At 42.0% G+C, this 18,484-nt stretch overlaps 1 protein-coding gene across 6 annotated transcripts in view; it reads left to right on the forward strand.

Moving 5' to 3' along the window:
* LOC124860481 (transcription factor COE3-like) overlaps positions 1–18,484 on the forward strand; it is a 160,696-nt gene that overhangs the window by 15,862 nt on the left and 126,350 nt on the right. For all 6 annotated transcript variants that reach the window (XM_047353839.1, XM_047353838.1, XM_047353837.1 and 3 more), the window contains exons 2-3: positions 7,455–7,611; positions 12,797–12,860. In XM_047353839.1, the coding sequence (XP_047209795.1) occupies positions 7,455–7,611; positions 12,797–12,860 (221 nt within the window). The remainder of the gene's footprint in view (positions 1–7,454; positions 7,612–12,796; positions 12,861–18,484) is intronic.

Genomic DNA, 18,484 nt, shown 5'->3' on the forward strand with positions numbered 1-18,484 from the left:
ATACAAACAATACAGTTAAAAAGTGCATAAATGGGTCAGAGGTCATCAGGGGACATGATGATGTAGAGCGGTGTGTCATCAGTGCAGCTATGAAATGAATGCTGTGTCTCCTGATGTCATCACCCAATGACCGGATACAAAGATTAAAAAGTGAAGGAGCTAAAATTGAACCTTGTGGAACACCGTAGTTTAGATTTTAACATTCTACTGACAGTTTCCTATAATCACAAAAAATGAGCTAAACCTTTTCAGGTCAGTTGTAGGAAGTTCAATCTGTCAGAGCCCATCTGGTGAGAAGGTTTGATCAAAAGCTGCACTAATGCCCCTTTTTCATTAGTACCTACTCTATTTGACTTGGGTCGGGTCTGCTCCACACAGTTGGGTTAGTTTTCCATAACAGTTAAGGACCATCTTAATGTGGGCGGGTTTTTTCAAACAAGTAATGAGATGTCATTTGTAGAGACACTAAAACCACAACAGGCTTGACTGCTGCTCAGTCTATGGTCTGCTGTCAGACTCAGGGAAGATCCGGAGAAGGCTGCAGGCAGCAGGGTGAAGCATCTGGATCAGTACAGGAGAGAGAGGGTACCAGCTAGAGGAGGTGTAATCTATAGTGATCATTTACATAATAAGCCCAGCATTCAATGATTTTATGATTGAAGATATTGGTTACTGAAATATGCTGACTAGTGACGGCGCCCCCTAGCCAGTCAGTGACTGACTTTTTGAGTTTTCAGCACAACTCGGCACGGTTGGAACTACAAGCAAGCAAGTATTAAAAATTATTGATGTATCCGTTACTACTGGAAAAGCCTAAAAAGTGAGAAGAGCCGTACCGAACCACACTGAGCATGAACTGGTGAAAACGAGGTATAATGTCCAGTAATACCAGTACTATTGGTTTGTTCTCATCTCTAAAGTATCTTGAGTAATTTAAAATCTTTAGTCATACAGTTTCTGTCCTATGATTGGATCTAAAATCAGGCTGTATTTTCTAAATGAGAGATTAGTTGATTAGGATCAAGCATCTCTAAAACGTAGCTTAAAAGCAGCGACATGGAGGCATCAAGGTTTCTTCTCCTCAGATGAGGCTTTATCGCAGCGGTCTTAAAAACAGTGGAGAAAAAACTCATTTGAGTTTATTCAGGGATCTCCTGAGGCCTCATGTACGAAGCGTACCTTGCGGCGCAATGTTTTACGCACAACTTAGCATGTACTAAAATGAATGATGAGTGAAAGTGTGCGCAACTTGACACAAACTTTTGACCTGCCGTGAAAATGTGCAGAAGCCACACAAACTTCAATCGACAATAATAAACTATGAAGAACTAAAACTCACCTAAATCCACTGAAATATGACTCAATTCACCTTTATTTAATTCATGGAGCATCAAACATGATGTTTCTTCATGACTTTGAGCTTTTATGGTTTAAACCAGAGCGATGAAACTGAATGACATTCAGCCTCAGTAACGTAACACACCTCAGAAAATGATGGAAACAACCTCAGTCGGATGGAAACTGTGAAACTTCAGATGGAAATGCTCATCGGTCTGAGAGCTGAGGAGCACAAAATGGATGTGAATCATCTGAGGGACACATTCATTCTCACTGAGAATAAAACGATGTCGGATCAGCAGATTAACTCCTAACAAGTCAGGTTTGATGATTTCTGGTGGACAAGCTGGAGACAATCACACATGTCCATGAATAGTTGCTAAAGTTGTGCATTATTGTGGAACGATGGCGGCTTTGGCTCAGCTGGAGGATGGAAGACGTCAGAGGGAGCAGAGATCCTACTGACCTGCTGGTACATGATGATGCATGGCTTTTTGGCTGGTTTAGATTGTCCAGGATAATCGTCTTGGAGCTCTGCATGTCCTCAGTGTTACAGAGGGAAACCAGGAGGAACCCTGGGTCTCCGGTACCAGTTCCAGTTCTCACTTCCCTGCAATCCTTTCAACCGGAGCTTCTCAGAGGGAGCTGACTGACAGGTTAAGTATTTAACAGTCATCCCTGAACCGGGCCATGCCAGCCATATGGGTCGGCCTCATCCAGATGTTGCTCAGATATAGAAAGTTCCCCTAAACCGTGGCTCTCGTTGCAGCGAGGAGATGATATCTGAATGTAATCAGAGCTATGGACTGGACCCATACTGCTATAAGGGCCCCATCTGGCAGTCAATATGCTTTAGAGAATAGAAAACATTTTCATTCAATATATGTGCTGCCAATTTATGATGCGCTAATGTGTCTCAATAATGCAGCAGTACGTTGGCCTCCTCAGTTCATGATTCCTTTATACTATAATAATAATTATAAGTGTTGGCAACAAACCTCAAGCAGACTCAGTGCACAATGGCTGCTTCTAGGTGATTTTCTATTTTTTATGTGATGTCCTGAATGGTTTTAATGGTTTAATGTACTTCACATAGTCTTCCAAATAGAAATATATCTACTATATCCTATTCACAATGATGTGAATAGGAGCCATATTCACATCATTATGATGGTCAGCATTGAGCGGTAATTAAGCTCAGTGCAGCAGCTAGAATGCCATGTGGTTTGATGCAGACATTATAGAACTAAACGGGTTCGAGCCGACAACCTTTTTATTTCAAGTCAAGTTTGAGTCTCTGATGTCATTCAAGAAGTTGTTGGTTTGCTGTAATTCACTACAAACATCCCTCATGGTGTGCAGACACAGTCTGTTTTAGTGTTTTTCCACCGACAGGGACCGGTTCGGTGACTGTCACAGCACCGTTGCCATGGTTATTTGGACACGTGGTGGGTAACTTATGGTTACTTATACTACTTTGCATATGAACTTAGGGACGGATACCAATGCTGTCCAAGCGCTACGTGCAGCTACGTCAAATCCACCGCAGGTTGGGATGTATGAAGGCTACGTGTGCAGTGACATGTCTACACAGCTTTGTACATCTGAATTTTTTTGTGCGCCGCAAGTTTCAGAATGAGGGTCCTGGACATTAAAATCATCATAATTAAAATGAATACAGTACTGATCTGAGATGGAAGAGATGTTTACAGATAAACTGGGGTCAAACTATGATGTGGCCTCTGTTGTGATTTGGTTAGCACATACTGTATGTCGACTTTCGAAATTGAGCCTGGTTCTGGTTCTGCTGGAGGTTTCTTCCTGTTAAAAGGGAGTTATTCCTCTCCACTGTCGCTACATGCATGCTCAGTATGAGGGATTGCTGCAAAGTCAACACCAGTGACTGTCCACTGTCTCTACATGCTCATCCAGGAGGAGTGAATGCTGCAAGTCACTGACTGGATGCAATCTGCTGGGTTTCCTTAGATAGAAAAACTTTTTATCCAATTTGAATAAATAACTGAATCTGACTGAACTGTTTGACAAATAGGTTCAACTGGACTGGATGTATTTGACTAGGAATCTGTTTCTATGATTGGACTGAATTGACTTATTTTTTTGGAAATTGCCATGAGGTGATTTTTGGTGTGAATTGGCTTTTTATGAATAAACTGAAGTGAATTGACTAACATTCATGAAATTTAACATGTTAAAAAGTATTCTGATTTAAAATTAAGTCATAAATTAAAAAAGGTTTTGTTTGAAATGGATCTGACATAAAACAGAGTCATTGTCAGCATTACCACAGAATATTCTTGTAACTGAGTATGTTTAGAATCAGAATCAGAATTAGAATCAGCTTTATTGCCAAGTTTGTACATAGAAACAAGGAATTTTACTGCGGTATACTTTGCTCTCTGGGTTTTTAAATATATTTTATATATTTATGCATAAATCTTTATGTCCTTAAATATACATATATACAAAGTTACATTGGCAACTTCAGTATGCAGTTGTTTGATACTCTATTAAATGTTCAACAGAGAAACAGCCTGGGGGAAGAAACTGTCTCTATGGCGGCTGGTTTTAGTGAACAGTGCTCTGTAGCGACGGCCTGAAGGTAAAGCTCTGAACAGTTTATGTGCAGGGTGTGTGGGGTCTGCAGAGATTTTAGCAGCTCTTTTCCTGACCCTTGACCTGTATAAGTCCTGGATGGAGGGAAGGTCAGCTCTGATTATTCTCTCTGCAGACTTTAGGTTTGGATTTCTGATCCATATCACACAGTACAGCTCTAGTCTGGACGATGTTGTTTGGTGTGTCTCTCTGTTGTGATGTGGGGAACCGGCTTCTGGGAGGAGGAATCCTCATTTCCTGGTTCATGACCTGACAGGGTTGCGTAGCAGTTGGAGAGCACCAGCTCTAATAGGTAGTTCCACTATAGCACCATGGGTCCCGCTGCCCAGGTTGGATGTGAGCCAGTGCAGGTCCGGTTTCAACGAGTCATTGGGCTTAGTTCCCATTCAAGCCCGATTGGGTTTTGCTGGGGCATGCACAGGCTCCAGCGCTGGGTCCAGTGGAATCTTTTCAGTGGGCTGGTGATTGGTCCTAGACCATCTCTAGCATCCTCAACAGGTTAGCTTTTTTTCCACAGCTAGCAGATTCTGTCCTTCTGCTCCAGGCCTAGTGTCAGCTTGGAGGCCGCTTGGTGGGATCCAGAGAAGCTCAGATAAATTATTACTGGTCATGAAAAGATTTAACTATGTTAATCAATATTTCTGAAAGCTCAAATCATACTTGATCTGCACCTAACAGATCTGCTAATCATTTTCCAAAGCAATAGTTTCTTCTCTGGTGCTTGACCTCATAGACCAACCACAGGGTGGGGTAAGGATCTTTTTCCTCACACCTGCAGGACTTACTGTGGTAACTTTAAATTCTGATTCTTCCGCCACATTCATCCTGATTCTTCATCTGTTGGTAACTGATGGAAAATAATCCACTGTTTAGAGTAATAATCCCTCTGTAACCCAGCCAGTTGAAGCCACAGGTTAAGCTTCACCACATTAAAGTTGTAGCTGCAAACAGCACAACAGGTAGGCATGTTTGGACATCCAAGGATCAAAATAACATCTGTCTGTGTGTGATATTTGTAAAGTGAAGGGAAAAATTTAACTAATCTGCAAAGAAGGTACATCAGAAATACAGCTCAATACATCCCAAAACTAACAGTTTTTCTGCAGCTGGAGGTGTCATACAGGAATTAGCATCACCTTCAAGAACAAGTCTGATCAGCTGGATGACATGAAAATATATCTGGAAAGAAGTTAAGAGATGTTTCGTTAATAAACCAAACTAGAAGAACCATGTAAAAGTTTAGGTTATATATGAAATATGTCATGACAAATCTATAAACATAAAGGTGTCCAGAAACATCTGGAATTGAACTGAAACTTAAGTGTTTTTCTCCATAGCAGGATAATTAATATGGAAACATTCAGAATTACCTGAAATCCTGCTGAAACCCCTGACCAGCTTCATCAATTTCATAAAAACAACTCCTGATTAATGGTTGCTGCTGAGCCATTCACTGCTGGAGATTTATTGCTCCCATTGTTTCCAGTGTAGGAGCTGCAGGAAGCTGCTGGTTGTACTGGGAGACAGGTGTGAAGTTGTTTTTTTCACACAGGAGCTCACTGATTTCATCTGATGGTGAAAGTGTTGAAGTCATCCACACTGTCATTCTGCTTGCTGTTATTTTCATCTCAACACTCTGCTGCTTTTATTCCCTCTGAGCCTCCATTAAAACAGCTCAATGCACACCTGAGCTGCTGCTCCTCTTCCTCCTGGAGTTCCTCTGCAGCCTCTTCACTCTGCGTCCAACCTGCCAAACACTGGGAGTCAGGAGAATTAGCTTTCAACAAACTGGCCTACAAATGAGGCATTAAGCATCGGTAATGGAGGTACAGAAAGGTCACGGCTGTATTAATCTGCCGTCTTGGGAAAACACCCCCGCGCCAGGAAGCACAGGGAGAGCTGGCCGGCAAGTTTCCAAAAACAAACCCAGAGCATGAATAAATATTTATCTATGTCCTGATGTTGTATTGATCATCAAGTGTTTTAGGAAACAAAACGAGCAGGAAATGAGATTGATGTAAAAATATTTGGCTGCTGTTTGGAGCTTTTTCCCCCATCAGACTCTTGAGTTCCTGCAGGCTAAGATCAGAGGTCACCTCCTGCATAAACATCAACTTTAAAGTTCGCTTCACCTGAAGCTCATTTTTACACAGACTTTAAATCACAGGTTAGATGACCTCTGACCTTTGTTGGATTTTTGTTTACTTGATAATCACTAATAACCAAAATATGAGTTTAAAAAATAAATTTATTTATTTTCAAATATATTTTTCAAGCATGTTTTTTCTGCACCTGTTGGGGATGTTTGGAAAAATGCTCAAGGCTTCCGTCCTTGCATCATTAAAACTGGTGTTGAAATAAGTTCAAGGTGTTTCTTCATCTCCTCACTTTTTTAGCTGCTGTGTTTGTGGCAAAAAACAGATTTACGTCGTTAGACCAGAATATAACAATCAGCTAAATGATCCCTCCAAATCAGTTTTAGTAAATCATTTATTATCTTTACAGTTTTATTATATTTCTAAATAACCCTTTTTATATGTAAAAGCCTCTGTGCCTTTAAAACAGCAAGGTCTGCTCTGATTGGTCAGAAGGGATGGCGTTAGCTCAGCTACTCATTCTGGATTCAAGGTGTGTTCAAGAGCAGAATCTTGTTTTGGAGAAATGAATAATCTTAGTTTAAACATGTTGACAAAGTGGAACAGATCTTTTATTTAATTCTCAATAACCTATAGATTTTCTTCCTTATGTAATTCAGACTAATCTGTAGAAATGAACTAATTTTCCATTCATTTTCCAAAATAACCTCCGCAGGAAACAGTTTAGTTTTGTTTCAGTTGGATCTCTTATTTTTTTTCCACTGAATTTAGCTTTTTAATAATTTATACTGACGTCGCCTGTGATAAATGCTTTCTTTCCATTTCAGAGTTTTCATGGCGAATCACACGTAATTTCACAGTAATTAGATGAGCAGACTACATGTTAAGACAAGTTTGCTGTCAAAGTGAAAATGAGATCATAGTCAGTCTTTTTATAATGAAGAATCCCAATCAGACCTAGGAACATGAAATGACTCCTTATTTACTCCTCGCAGAGACAGCTGTCCTGCATGTTCTGGAAACATCTCAGCTCCAATGGTAGGATTGTTTTCTCAGCATCCATCCAAGCTCTGAATAAACCTGACGTTGATCCATTCATTTAAATCTGCTGTGTGGAAACAAAAGAACATCTACAGAGCCTGCAGGACCAGATCTACCCACCACTTCTCCGAGAAATCCTCCTAAAGATTCATATTTAATTAAATCACAGCAGAGTGCATCTTTATTGGGCCTGGACACAAAAATACACCTTGATGAGGTGTGGAGGACAGGAAGTTAAACCCATCCTTCCTTTTTATTCACTTTGTGCTCTTTAAAAGGTTGGTTCTGAACGCATGTCCTCCATGTATGATCAGAACCCTTACACTCCCCATTTCTGTGTTTCAGTGGCGTGGGACTGGCCCGAGCTCACTTTGAGAAGCAGCCTCCATCCAACTTGAGGAAGTCCAACTTCTTCCACTTTGTACTGGCGCTGTACGATCGACAGGGTCAGCCGGTTGAAATTGAGCGGACTTCCTACGTGGACTTTGTGGAGAAAGACAAGGTAACACATGATGTGTTCTAATACATTCTGGTAATACATTCTAAAGTGTGTCCCACTGGTGTTCTGCTCAATTTTATCAGCTTGTTATCACTGCTGGCTGACAAATACTTAATCATAAGACTGTCACTGTTTGATTAACAAATTTGACCCACATGCAGAGGACACTCAGGAGATGAAGAAAAAGTTACAGAATGTATTTACAAAGAATGAATGTGGACTGGGAGCTGGAACTGGATTCACCGACTGTATGGAGAGAAAGTTGGATGAGGTGTTGGTAAACAAAAACAGACTTTCTTAAGATGGGTTCTTCAGGCTTACTGAGTGATGTTGAAGATCTTTGTATGGAGGGGGTCGGAGCTGGGACGGAAGATGACCACAGAGATGAGAGGAATATTTTCCTCTTGATCCTTTGCTTAGTGTGCAACGGTAAGGTTTCTCTGTAGACAGTTCACTTACTGAGGAGGTGAGCACCAGATGCCGGACTTGGAGGTGAGTAAACATTGGAGGGTGAACAGGGTTCGCTTGAGCTTGAAAGCCAGGAGGTAGGACAGCTAGTTGCAGCCAGCTGGAATGGAATCCAAAACTTTCCTTGAAATCTTGAAGCTTGAGAATATAGTTCAAACGAAGAGTCAGTTGAACCAGAACAAATCTGCAGCTGAGCCTAGAGAGGAACACAGAAACAACGAGGGTTACTATAGTTTTCTGAAGCATAGAAAAACCTATAGCAGGGTGGCCGGTATTTGTTACCACATAAGGCAAACACTCAGGCGTAGAAGTGCTGGCCGACTGCTCTCTTATACTCCTCCAGTCTGATGAAGATAGTGAACACCTGTCTCCCTCTCACCTCTGGAACTCAGGCGGCACCTCGTAACCCTGCAGATTTAGGTTTCAAAGTCTTTTAATGTGTCTCTTCTGACTGGAAGTAAAAATAATGTTCCTGAGCGGTCTAGCCAGTGTCCAGACTGGGTTCTGATAGAAAATTTGTGGCAGTAGTTAAAGATTAGAGTGATGGCAAGGAGGCCTTTAAAGCTCTAGGAAGTCATCACCAAAGATAAATCGTCACAATACCAGAGGAAACATGTGAAAGCTGCTCAGAGATTATTAGAAGAAGGGTTGTTTGACACTACCTGGGGGTTCTCTCAAACTCCCAGTTGGTCGGTGCAGATGGTCGCTGAACCTGGTTCTGGTTCTGCTGGAGGTTTCTTCCTGTTAAAAGGGAGTTTTTCCTCTCCACTATCGCTGCATGCATGCTCAGTATGAGGGATTGCTGCAAAGTCAACGGCAGCAAGTGAATCCCGTGACTGTGAAAGTCACTGACTTGGTGCAACCTACTGGGTTTCCTTAAATAATCAACTGAATCTGACTGTTTGGTCGGTAGGGAAAAACTGAATGTATAAACCTGACTTGAAATCTGTACAATGGAACTGAAATGACTTAAAGTGCCTTGAGAAGACATGTGATGTGAATCGACGCTATATAAATAAAAACTGAAATGAATTGAATTGAATATAATAATAAAGTTCTTCCACTGGTTATTTACAAGGGGTTGAAGAATTACCAACTTGCCATTTTTTTTTATAAATTGCAAATAAAAACATAAGAATTTATATTAAAAGAAATGTTTTCAAAACTTAAACTCTTTTTATATTTTTCTTGTCTTAGAAAATATGTAAAATAAATAGAATGAATCATATAAAATGTATATATATCTACAGGGGTTGGACAATGAAAGTGAAACACCTGGTTTTAGACCACAATAATTTATTAGTATGGTGTAGGGCCTCCTTTTGCGGCCAATACAGCATCAATTCGTCTTGGGAATGACATATACAAGTCCTGCACAGTGGTCAGAGGGATTTTAAGCCATTCTTCTTGCAGGATAGTGTCCAGGTCACTACGTGATACTGGTGGAGGAAAACGTTTCCTGACTCGCTCCTCCAAAACACCCCAAAGTGGCTCAATAATATTTAGATCTGGTGACTGTGCAGGCCATGGGAGATGTTCAACTTCACTTTCATGTTCATCAAACCAATCTTTCACCAGTCTTGCTGTGTGTATTGGTGCATTGTCATCCTGATACACGGCACCACCTTCAGGATACAATGTTTGAACCATTGGATGCACATGGTCCTCAAGAATGGTTCGGTAGTCCTTGGCAGTGACGCGCCCATCTAGCACAAGTATTGGGCCAAGGGAATGCCATGATATGGCAGCCCAAACCATCACTGATCCATCCCCATGCTTCACTCTGGGCATGGAACAGTCTGGGTGGTACGCTTCTTTGGGGCATCTCCACACCGTAACTCTCCTGGATGTGGGGAAAACAGTAAAGGTGGACTCATCAGAGAACAATACATGTTTCACATTGTCCACAGCCCAAGATTTGCGCTCCTTGCACCATTGAAACCAACGTTTGGCATTGGCATGAGTGACCAAAGGTTTGGCTATAGCAGCCCGGCCGTGTATATTGACCCTGTGGAGCTCCTGACGGACAGTTCTGGTGGAAACAGGAGAGTTGAGGTGCACATTTAATTCTGCCGTGATTTGGGCAGCCGTGGTTTTATGTTTTTTGGATACAATCCAGGTTAGCACCCGAACATCCCTTTCAGACAGCTTCCTCTTGCGTCCACAGTTAATCCTGTTGGATGTGGTTCGTCCTTCTTGGTGGTATGCTGACATTACCCTGGATACCGTGGCTCTTGATACATCACAAAGACTTGCTGTCTTGGTCACAGATGCGCCAGCAAGACGTGCACCAACAATTTGTCCTCTTTTGAACTCTGGTATGTCACCCATAATGTTGTGTGCATTTCAATATTTTGAGTAAAACTGTGCTCTTACCCTGATAATTGAACCTTCACACTCTGCTCTTACTGGTGCAATGTGCAATCAATGAAGACTGGCTACCAGGCTGGTCCAATTTAGCCATGAAACCTCCCACACTAAAATGACAGGTGTTTCACTTTCATTGTCCAACCCCTGTATGTCTGCTGTTTATTTATACCTGTGCGATTTTCTTAATATACCTAGTGTGCATCTGTTTGTTTGTATTTTTTTTTATTCTGTTCTATTTAATGACAATAATTAAAAACCTAAATTTGCCAAGAGTATAGATAATTTTGGGCTTTACTGTAAATGATTTTTTTGCCCTCCATGAGACTCACAGTTTCCACCACTTATCAAAAATATCACAATTGACTAATTAAGCAATTTAATGAGTTTGTCACTTCATTGAAAAGACAAATGATTTTAACCAGAACCAAACTGTGCCAGTACTCAGCTGGATCAGGGAATCTCCACAGCTGCAGCTCTGTGGGATGGTCCAGGTTTGCAGGGGTCAGCACATACCGAAGAAAGCTCGAGGAAAGACAACCAGAGACAGGGACATGGACAACCATGTGGAGACTGAAGGTTGGCCTACATTGTTCTGATCCATCAGATGGGCTCCTGTAGCTTCAACTGGTTCTGATTGAATAGTGTCAGAACACACAGAAGATCCCAGCTGTTCGGGCCCTTGTAGCTGCAGACCTCCCAAGCGATCCATGATGACTCGGGTCCATCACCCAAATCTCCAAAGCATCAGAATTGTACCATGGAGTCACTTTTAATTCCCATCATGTGGACAGCTGGTCCATCTGCGCCTCTTATGTGGAGGAACATCACAGTGGCAGTCCTTGCATAAGTGGCACCCTGGGCGGGCTCCATCTTGTCCGCCGTATGCAATCCCCACCACAGATACTATTTTAAACTAAATTAGACACCTTCCTTTTATAGTCCTTTTTTCCTACAGTGCTTACACTGAGCACAAGCAATAGAAAACTTGTATACTTGGATCCCACCAAACTGCCTTTCAGGCAATGCTGCCCTGGGTGGTCAGCTATATTAGAAAACTCCCCTGAATTCACAGAACCACGGTTATCAGGAAAAGGGCGAGCTAGCAGAGGCAGTGTGATGCTTTGGGTGATGTTCTGTTGGGAAACTTGGGTCCAACATTCATGTGGAATTTACTTCAGCACCTTGCTTCTACCTAAGTCCAGGTTTGTGTTCCCTGAACACAGGGAGGATGATGATCACCTGTTGAAATGTTCTGGACATATAAGTTCATGGTACCATCGCTTCCAGGACTACTGACGGTTGGGAGCCAGAAACCACAGTAGGCCTACAGAGAAGTCCATGAGGAGCCAGACTAGGACTGATTTAGATGAAAACAAAAATCCTAAATCTGAAATTTCTGGCTGATTGTTGTAAACTTCAGTTTTCTATCCTTCGAAGATGGAGGTCAGTGGGGCCGCCAATTGTATGACAGGGCAGCTGTAGCTACAATGTAGTTTAGCACTGTCAGTGTGTGAGTGAATGAATGGGTGTAAGAAAGGGTGAATAACTGATCAAAGTCTAAAGTTCTTTGAAGTCCTTGAACTTGATAAAGCGCTATACAAGTACAGGCCATTTACCATTTAGAAGCAATACTGATGGTTTCCCATCAGTGTGAACAGTTTCCCTGTTTCCTCGCCCTAAAACCACTGATGAGTCATAATAACAGCTAGGCAGGTTTGGGGGTGTTTGTTCTCTGATCAGCTGCCAGCTGGCACCAAAATCCTCCGCCCACTCGCTCACCTCACCTCTGCTTTGACCTCTAGTCTCTCGGCCCTACGCACTGGGACTGAGCCAACGCTCGCAGGCACACTTGGCATCATACGGCCGACCAACGAGGGCTCCGACAGGGGAGAGGAGTGAAAGAAATTGGGGAATAAAGGGATTGAAGGAGGAGAGCAGGACAAGGTCAGGAGGCAGCATAATTACTGCAGGATGTGACAAGGAGGAAAGTGGGATTCAGATTTACTTTCATTCAGTCTCAGTGTTGCTTTAACTGAAGCATGAATGTGTGTAGGATCCTTTAATCCACCTTCCATGGGGGTCTGAGGCACAATGGACTAAAAGAAACTGGAAACAGAACATCTGCTCAAGTTCTTATTAGCTAAATTATTTGAGAAATAAAGTCCAGCCCATCTCAAAGATTCCTTCAGGCTTTGTTGCATGAATTTTCCCAAACCTCAGAGAACCTGGTTCCAAGAGAGAGAGTCTATAAAAACATCCTCAGTGGACTCATACCTTTCTGATCATTTCTGTTTCTGATCAAACAGTTGAGACTCATGTTTAAAGTGTGATTCCTGTTTCTGTTTGGCAGGAATATAACGGAGAGAAGACCAACAATGGAATCCACTACCGCCTCCAGCTCCTGTACAGCAACGGTAAGATGAGCATGTGGTCAGGTCCAAAAAGAGACACTGGGATTAAATCATTGGGTGCATTCAGGGACCCGGTCAAAACACACAAAACAAGTGAATGATGATATTCAGTTTGGATGAGTTTTTGGTTCCAGTTCTTCAGGCCTGCAGATTTATTCCTCTGTGCATTAGCCACATTTTATAGATGATGGTTCTGATCAGCTTCTGGTGTGGAAATCTGCTTACTGACCAAACAGCCTGTAAATAATGGACTTTATCAGATTGTTGCCTGTGGTATAACACACCATATACGTGAAACAATAGAGAAATTATCTCCTGCAAATACAGAATTACAGCAAAACACAACTTCTTATGTTTCATTTGAGCTTTGCATTTAACATTTGACATTTGAGTCACTCTGAGCATGCTCCACAGGTTCTGGTCTGGGTGTTGACCCACAGCTGATTTCCAGTGTGTTCCCAGGTTCCTGGTGCTGAGCTGGGCTGATTTATTTTATAGGTTGCATGGTGTCACTGTTGTAAAGATCAGCTTTGTCTCTCTGATTAGAAGAAGAGTCCGTGCCTTTCTTTGTCGATTTCCACCAGGTTCTTTGGTACCTTCTCACAGTTCTCAAACATTCTTCTGACTAGATCTAAGGAGTTCAGTAGGTTAGGTCTCTGAGAGGGTTTTTCCATGATATTTCAGTTTCAGTAAACCAGTTCTGCTTTTATAAATTGCTTCCAAATGAACACTGATCCTTATCAGTTTCCAGCAGATTTCATGAAGGACAGCAGGTAATATTGAAACAGCTGACTGTGTTCGTGAAAACAACCACATTATTTATGACCTTTGGTCCTAAAGTAGGCAGATAAAGAGGTTTAAACATTTTAACTGCTTGTTGGTCTCAATGTATGGAGAGCCGTTTCATTCAAAATTAAATAAATAAATAAATACTGCTATTGATAAATTATTAATAAATATTCCACGAAATAAAAAAAATATCCCCATGAAAAAAAGAAAGTTTTATCTTGTTTTATTTAATTCATTTCAAGATTCATTTAATTTACTTAAAGATTTATTCATTTCATAATGCAGTTTTATTTTGTGACACTTTTATTTTGTAAAGCTACTTTACGTATTTCAGTGACTTTTACTTTTTAACCCCGTTTTTCATTTTAAGCTATTTTTATTTAATGTTCTTATATTCAAATGAGGGGCGGAGTTTTGCCTGTGGGGTGGCGCTGGGACAGCAGGGTGGAGCTCAATTCGTGGCTGAGGCCGGCAGAAGACATCATGCCGGAGGTGCCACATCGGCCGTAGAAGCCTGCCAAGGCGGTTGCCGCCGTTTTGCCGGAAGATGTTTGTGCAATAAGTCTTTGTCATCCATTCAACATGTCACACACACACACATAGTACTATTTATTTTCCATCTGAAGTAAATACAGCCACCTTATGTTATGGGTCTAACGCTGTTTATTAAATAATAACCAATAAAGACATCATCATTTAAAAGTAACAGGCTATAACAATAATGACATCCTGTTTGATGATAATCAGCATTGGTTTCCACAAAAACGGCGGCAACCGCCTTGGCAGGCTTCTACGGCCGATCTGGCACCTCCGGCATGATGTCTTCTGCCGGCCTCAGCCACGAATTGAGCTCCACCCTGCTGTCCCAGCGCCACCCCACAGGCAAACCTCCACCCCTCATTTGAATATAAGAACATGAAATAAAAATAGCTTAAAATGAAAAACGGGGTTAAAAAGTAAAAGTCACTGAAATACGTAAAGTAGCTTTACAAAATAAAAGTATCACAAAATAAAACTGCATTATGAAATAAATAAATTTTTAAGTAAATTAAATAAATCTTGAAATAAATTAAATAAAACTTTCTTTTTTTCATGAGGATATTTATTTATTTCATGGAATATTTATTAATAATTTATTAATAGCAGTATTTATTTATTTAATTTTGAATGAAACGGCTCTCCATATTGATGAGACCCCCTACAGCTTCTGATTAAACGTTTATTTCCTGGGAACATGGTGCTGATATCCAGTTTTATTGGAGAACTGGTGGAGAAACCTCCTCTGAAGTCTTCTGTCCAGGTGTACTCCACCTGTCCTCTGTCGACTGCTGGGATATGCTGGCTGAGACAGGATGAAGTGTGAACAGAAGTCCAGCACCAGTTTGCTTTGCTGCGAGGTCGGAGTTTTTGCATGTCGCTCCAAACCTTTCCAGGAAGTATTAGTTCTGACAGATAGGATCTGATCCAACAAATATCAGAGACAGAATCAACAACAACACCAGTTAGAAGCCATGTGTAAACTAAATGAATGGCATCTAAACACATATCTGAAAACCAGATTTATTCACATTAAACTTTGATGGTGAATCCGGTTACATCAGATGTTCGAGGGTTAGCAGTCATGGCATCTCAGGAACATCACCTGATGGTTTATCTGGAGAGCAGATGATTTATTTTCCTGGTAATGTATTTATTCCAATAGATTTTAACTGAGTCCTCCTCAAAAAGAAAATAAATCTTCAAAAGTTGTTGTAACTTACTGATTAACGAACCTTAAAAACAGAGTTTTTGGGCTGCAGCTGAAACCACCACAGATGGGTTTTTATCTTTGTATTCTGCTGAGCAAACTAAACTCTCTGACACTGTCACATTAAACCCAAATTCAGCCTTTTTAAAGCAGCTGAGATTTGTAGCATGGATTGATGAAGTCGAGTTAATGATTGCTATTTTCCCCAGGTGAGGCTGTCTGTGCTGTTCGCCTGATTTAGGATGCATATTAAAGGTCACCTAAGCGCAAGCAAAGTTGAACTCAGCTGTACAGTATAAAGTCTGGAAAAAGTTTCTCATTATCAGCACTGCAGACATCTGGAATGTGTGACAGAGCTGAACTCTGGTGGGGTTTCTGGGCTGATTGGAAACACACAGCTCAGCCTTGTGCTGGTCTGAGTCCAGCCATAATGTTCTCAGACCCCTGCAGAACCACCAGATAAAGTGGGACATAAAGGAGCGTTTTCTTCCACAGGCGGATAAATCACTTTAATACGGAGCAGTGGATTAGCATCGTACGGAGGTAATTGACCTCATCTACAAACGGGATGGATAGACGCCATTTAGGCTGGAGAGCGAGGACTGAATCATGTCAATTAGAAAGCTGCGAAAAACGGCCCAAACTACGAGACAGCACAAACCCATTTCTTCCAGTACAATTAGAGGTGGCGCGCCACTAACAGGTGTTCCCGGCAATTTTCATCCTCCACCCCATGTTGTGTTTGTGTCACATTTACACTCGGATGCATAGCTAATAAAAGACAAGCAGTCCTGATTGATATTTAATTTGTCTGAGAATGAGGATTGCTGGGGGAAGGAGGCAGTGGGGGGCAGAGAGGCGCTCTGCAGTTAAAGGCGGCCCGCCCCATAAATAATAAACCACTCTGCAGCAGCGCTAATGTTTGTGTTTGCAGAGGGTGGGTGGGTGACAAGAGGCTCTGCAAACATGAATACACAACAAGCACATAAACAACATCACCGTTCAGTTACGGCACATTATTACAACTCACTTTTGTTCCACGGCAATTCCAATCTCCATAAAACCCTGTATGTCTGTATGTCTGTATGTATGTACAGGGGTTGGACAATGAAACTGAAACACCTGTCATTTTAGTGTGGGAGGTTTTATGGTTAAATTGGACCAGCCTGGTAGCCAGTCTTCATTGATTGCACATTGCACCAGTAAGAGCAGAGTGTGAAGGTTCAATTAGCAGGGTAAGAGCACAGTTTTGATCAAAATATTGAAATGCACACAACATTATGGGTGACATACCAGAGTTCAAAAGAGGACAAATTGTTGGTGCACGTCTTGCTGGCGCATCTGTGACCAAGACAGCAAGTCTTTGTGATGTATCAAGAGCCACGGTATCCAGGGTAATGTCAGCATAACACCAAGAAGGATGAACCACATCCAACAGGATTAACTGTGGACGCAAGAGGAAGCTGTCTGAAAGGGATGTTCGGGTGCTAACACGGATTGTATCCAAAAAACATAAAACCACGGCTGCCCAAATCACGTCAGAATTAAATGTGCACCTCAACTCTCCTGTTTCCACCAGAACTGTCCGTCAGGAGCTCCACAGGGTCAATATACACGGCCGGGCTGCTATAGCCAAACCTTTGGTCACTCATGCCAATGCCAAACGTCGGTTTCAATGGTGCAAGGAGCGCAAATCTTGGGCTGTGGACAATGTGAAACATGTATTGTTCTCTGATGAGTCCACCTTTACTGTTTTCCCCACATCCAGGAGAGTTACGGTGTGGAGAAGCCCCAAAGTAGCGTACCACCCAGACTGTTGCATGCCCAGACTGAAGCATGGGGGTGGATCAGTGATGGTTTGAGCTGCCATATCATGGCATTCCCTTGGCCCAATACTTGTGCTAGATGGACGCGTCACTGCCAAGGACTACCGAACCATTCTTGAGGACCATGTGCTTCCAATGGTTCAAACATTGTATCCTGAAGGCGGTGCCATGTATCAGGATGACAATGCACCAATACACACAGCAAGACTGGTGAAAGATTGGTTTGATGAACATGAAAGTGAAGTTGAACATCTCCCATGGCCTGCACAGACACCAGATCTAAATATTATTGAGCCACTTTGGGGTGTTTTGGAGGAGCGAGTCAGGAAACGTTTTCCTCCACCAGTATCACGTAGTGACCTGGCCACTATCCTGCAAGAAGAATGGCTTAAAATCCCTCTGACCACTGTGCAGGACTTGTATATGTCATTCCCAAGATGAATTGATGCTGTATTGGCCGCAAAAGGACGCCCTACACCATACTAATAAATTATTGTGGTCTAAAACCAGGTGTTTCAGGTTCATTAACCAAGCCCTGTCTGTCTGTGTGTGTCTGTGTGTGTGTGTGTATGTATCTACAGTACAGACCAAAGGTTTGGACACCTTCTCATTCAAAGAGTTTTCTTTATTTTCATGACTATGAATATTGTAGCTTCACACTGAAGGCATCAAAACTATGAATTAAATCATGTGAAATTATATACTGAACAAAAAAGTGTGAAACAACTGAAAATATGTCTTATATTCTAGGTTCTTCAAAGTAGCCACCTTTTGCTTTGATTACTGCTCCACACACTCTTGACATTCTGTTGACGAGCTTCAAGAGGTAGTCACCTGAAATGGTTTTCCAACAGTCTTGAAGGAGTTCCCAGAGATGCTTAGCACTTATTGGCCCTTTTGCCTTCACTCTGCGGTCCAGCTCACCCCAAACCATCTCGATTGGGTTCAGGTCCAGTGACTGTGGAGGCCAGGTCATCTGGCGCAGCACCCCATCACTCTCCTTCTTGGTCAAATAGCCCTTACACAGCCTGGAGGTGTTTGGGGTCATTGTCCTGTTGAAAAATAAATGATGGTCCAACTAAACGCAAACCGGATGGAATAGCATGCCGCTGCAAGATGCTGTGGTAGCCATGCTGGTTCAGTATGACTTCAATTTTGAATAAATATCCAACAGTGTCACCAGCAAAGCACCCCCACACCATCACACCTCCTCCTCCATGCTTCACGGTGGGAACCAGGCATGTAGAGTCCATCCGTTCACCTCT

Source organism: Girardinichthys multiradiatus, chromosome 23 (assembly GCF_021462225.1).
Source record: "Girardinichthys multiradiatus isolate DD_20200921_A chromosome 23, DD_fGirMul_XY1, whole genome shotgun sequence".
NCBI classification, from domain to species: domain Eukaryota; kingdom Metazoa; phylum Chordata; class Actinopteri; order Cyprinodontiformes; family Goodeidae; genus Girardinichthys; species Girardinichthys multiradiatus.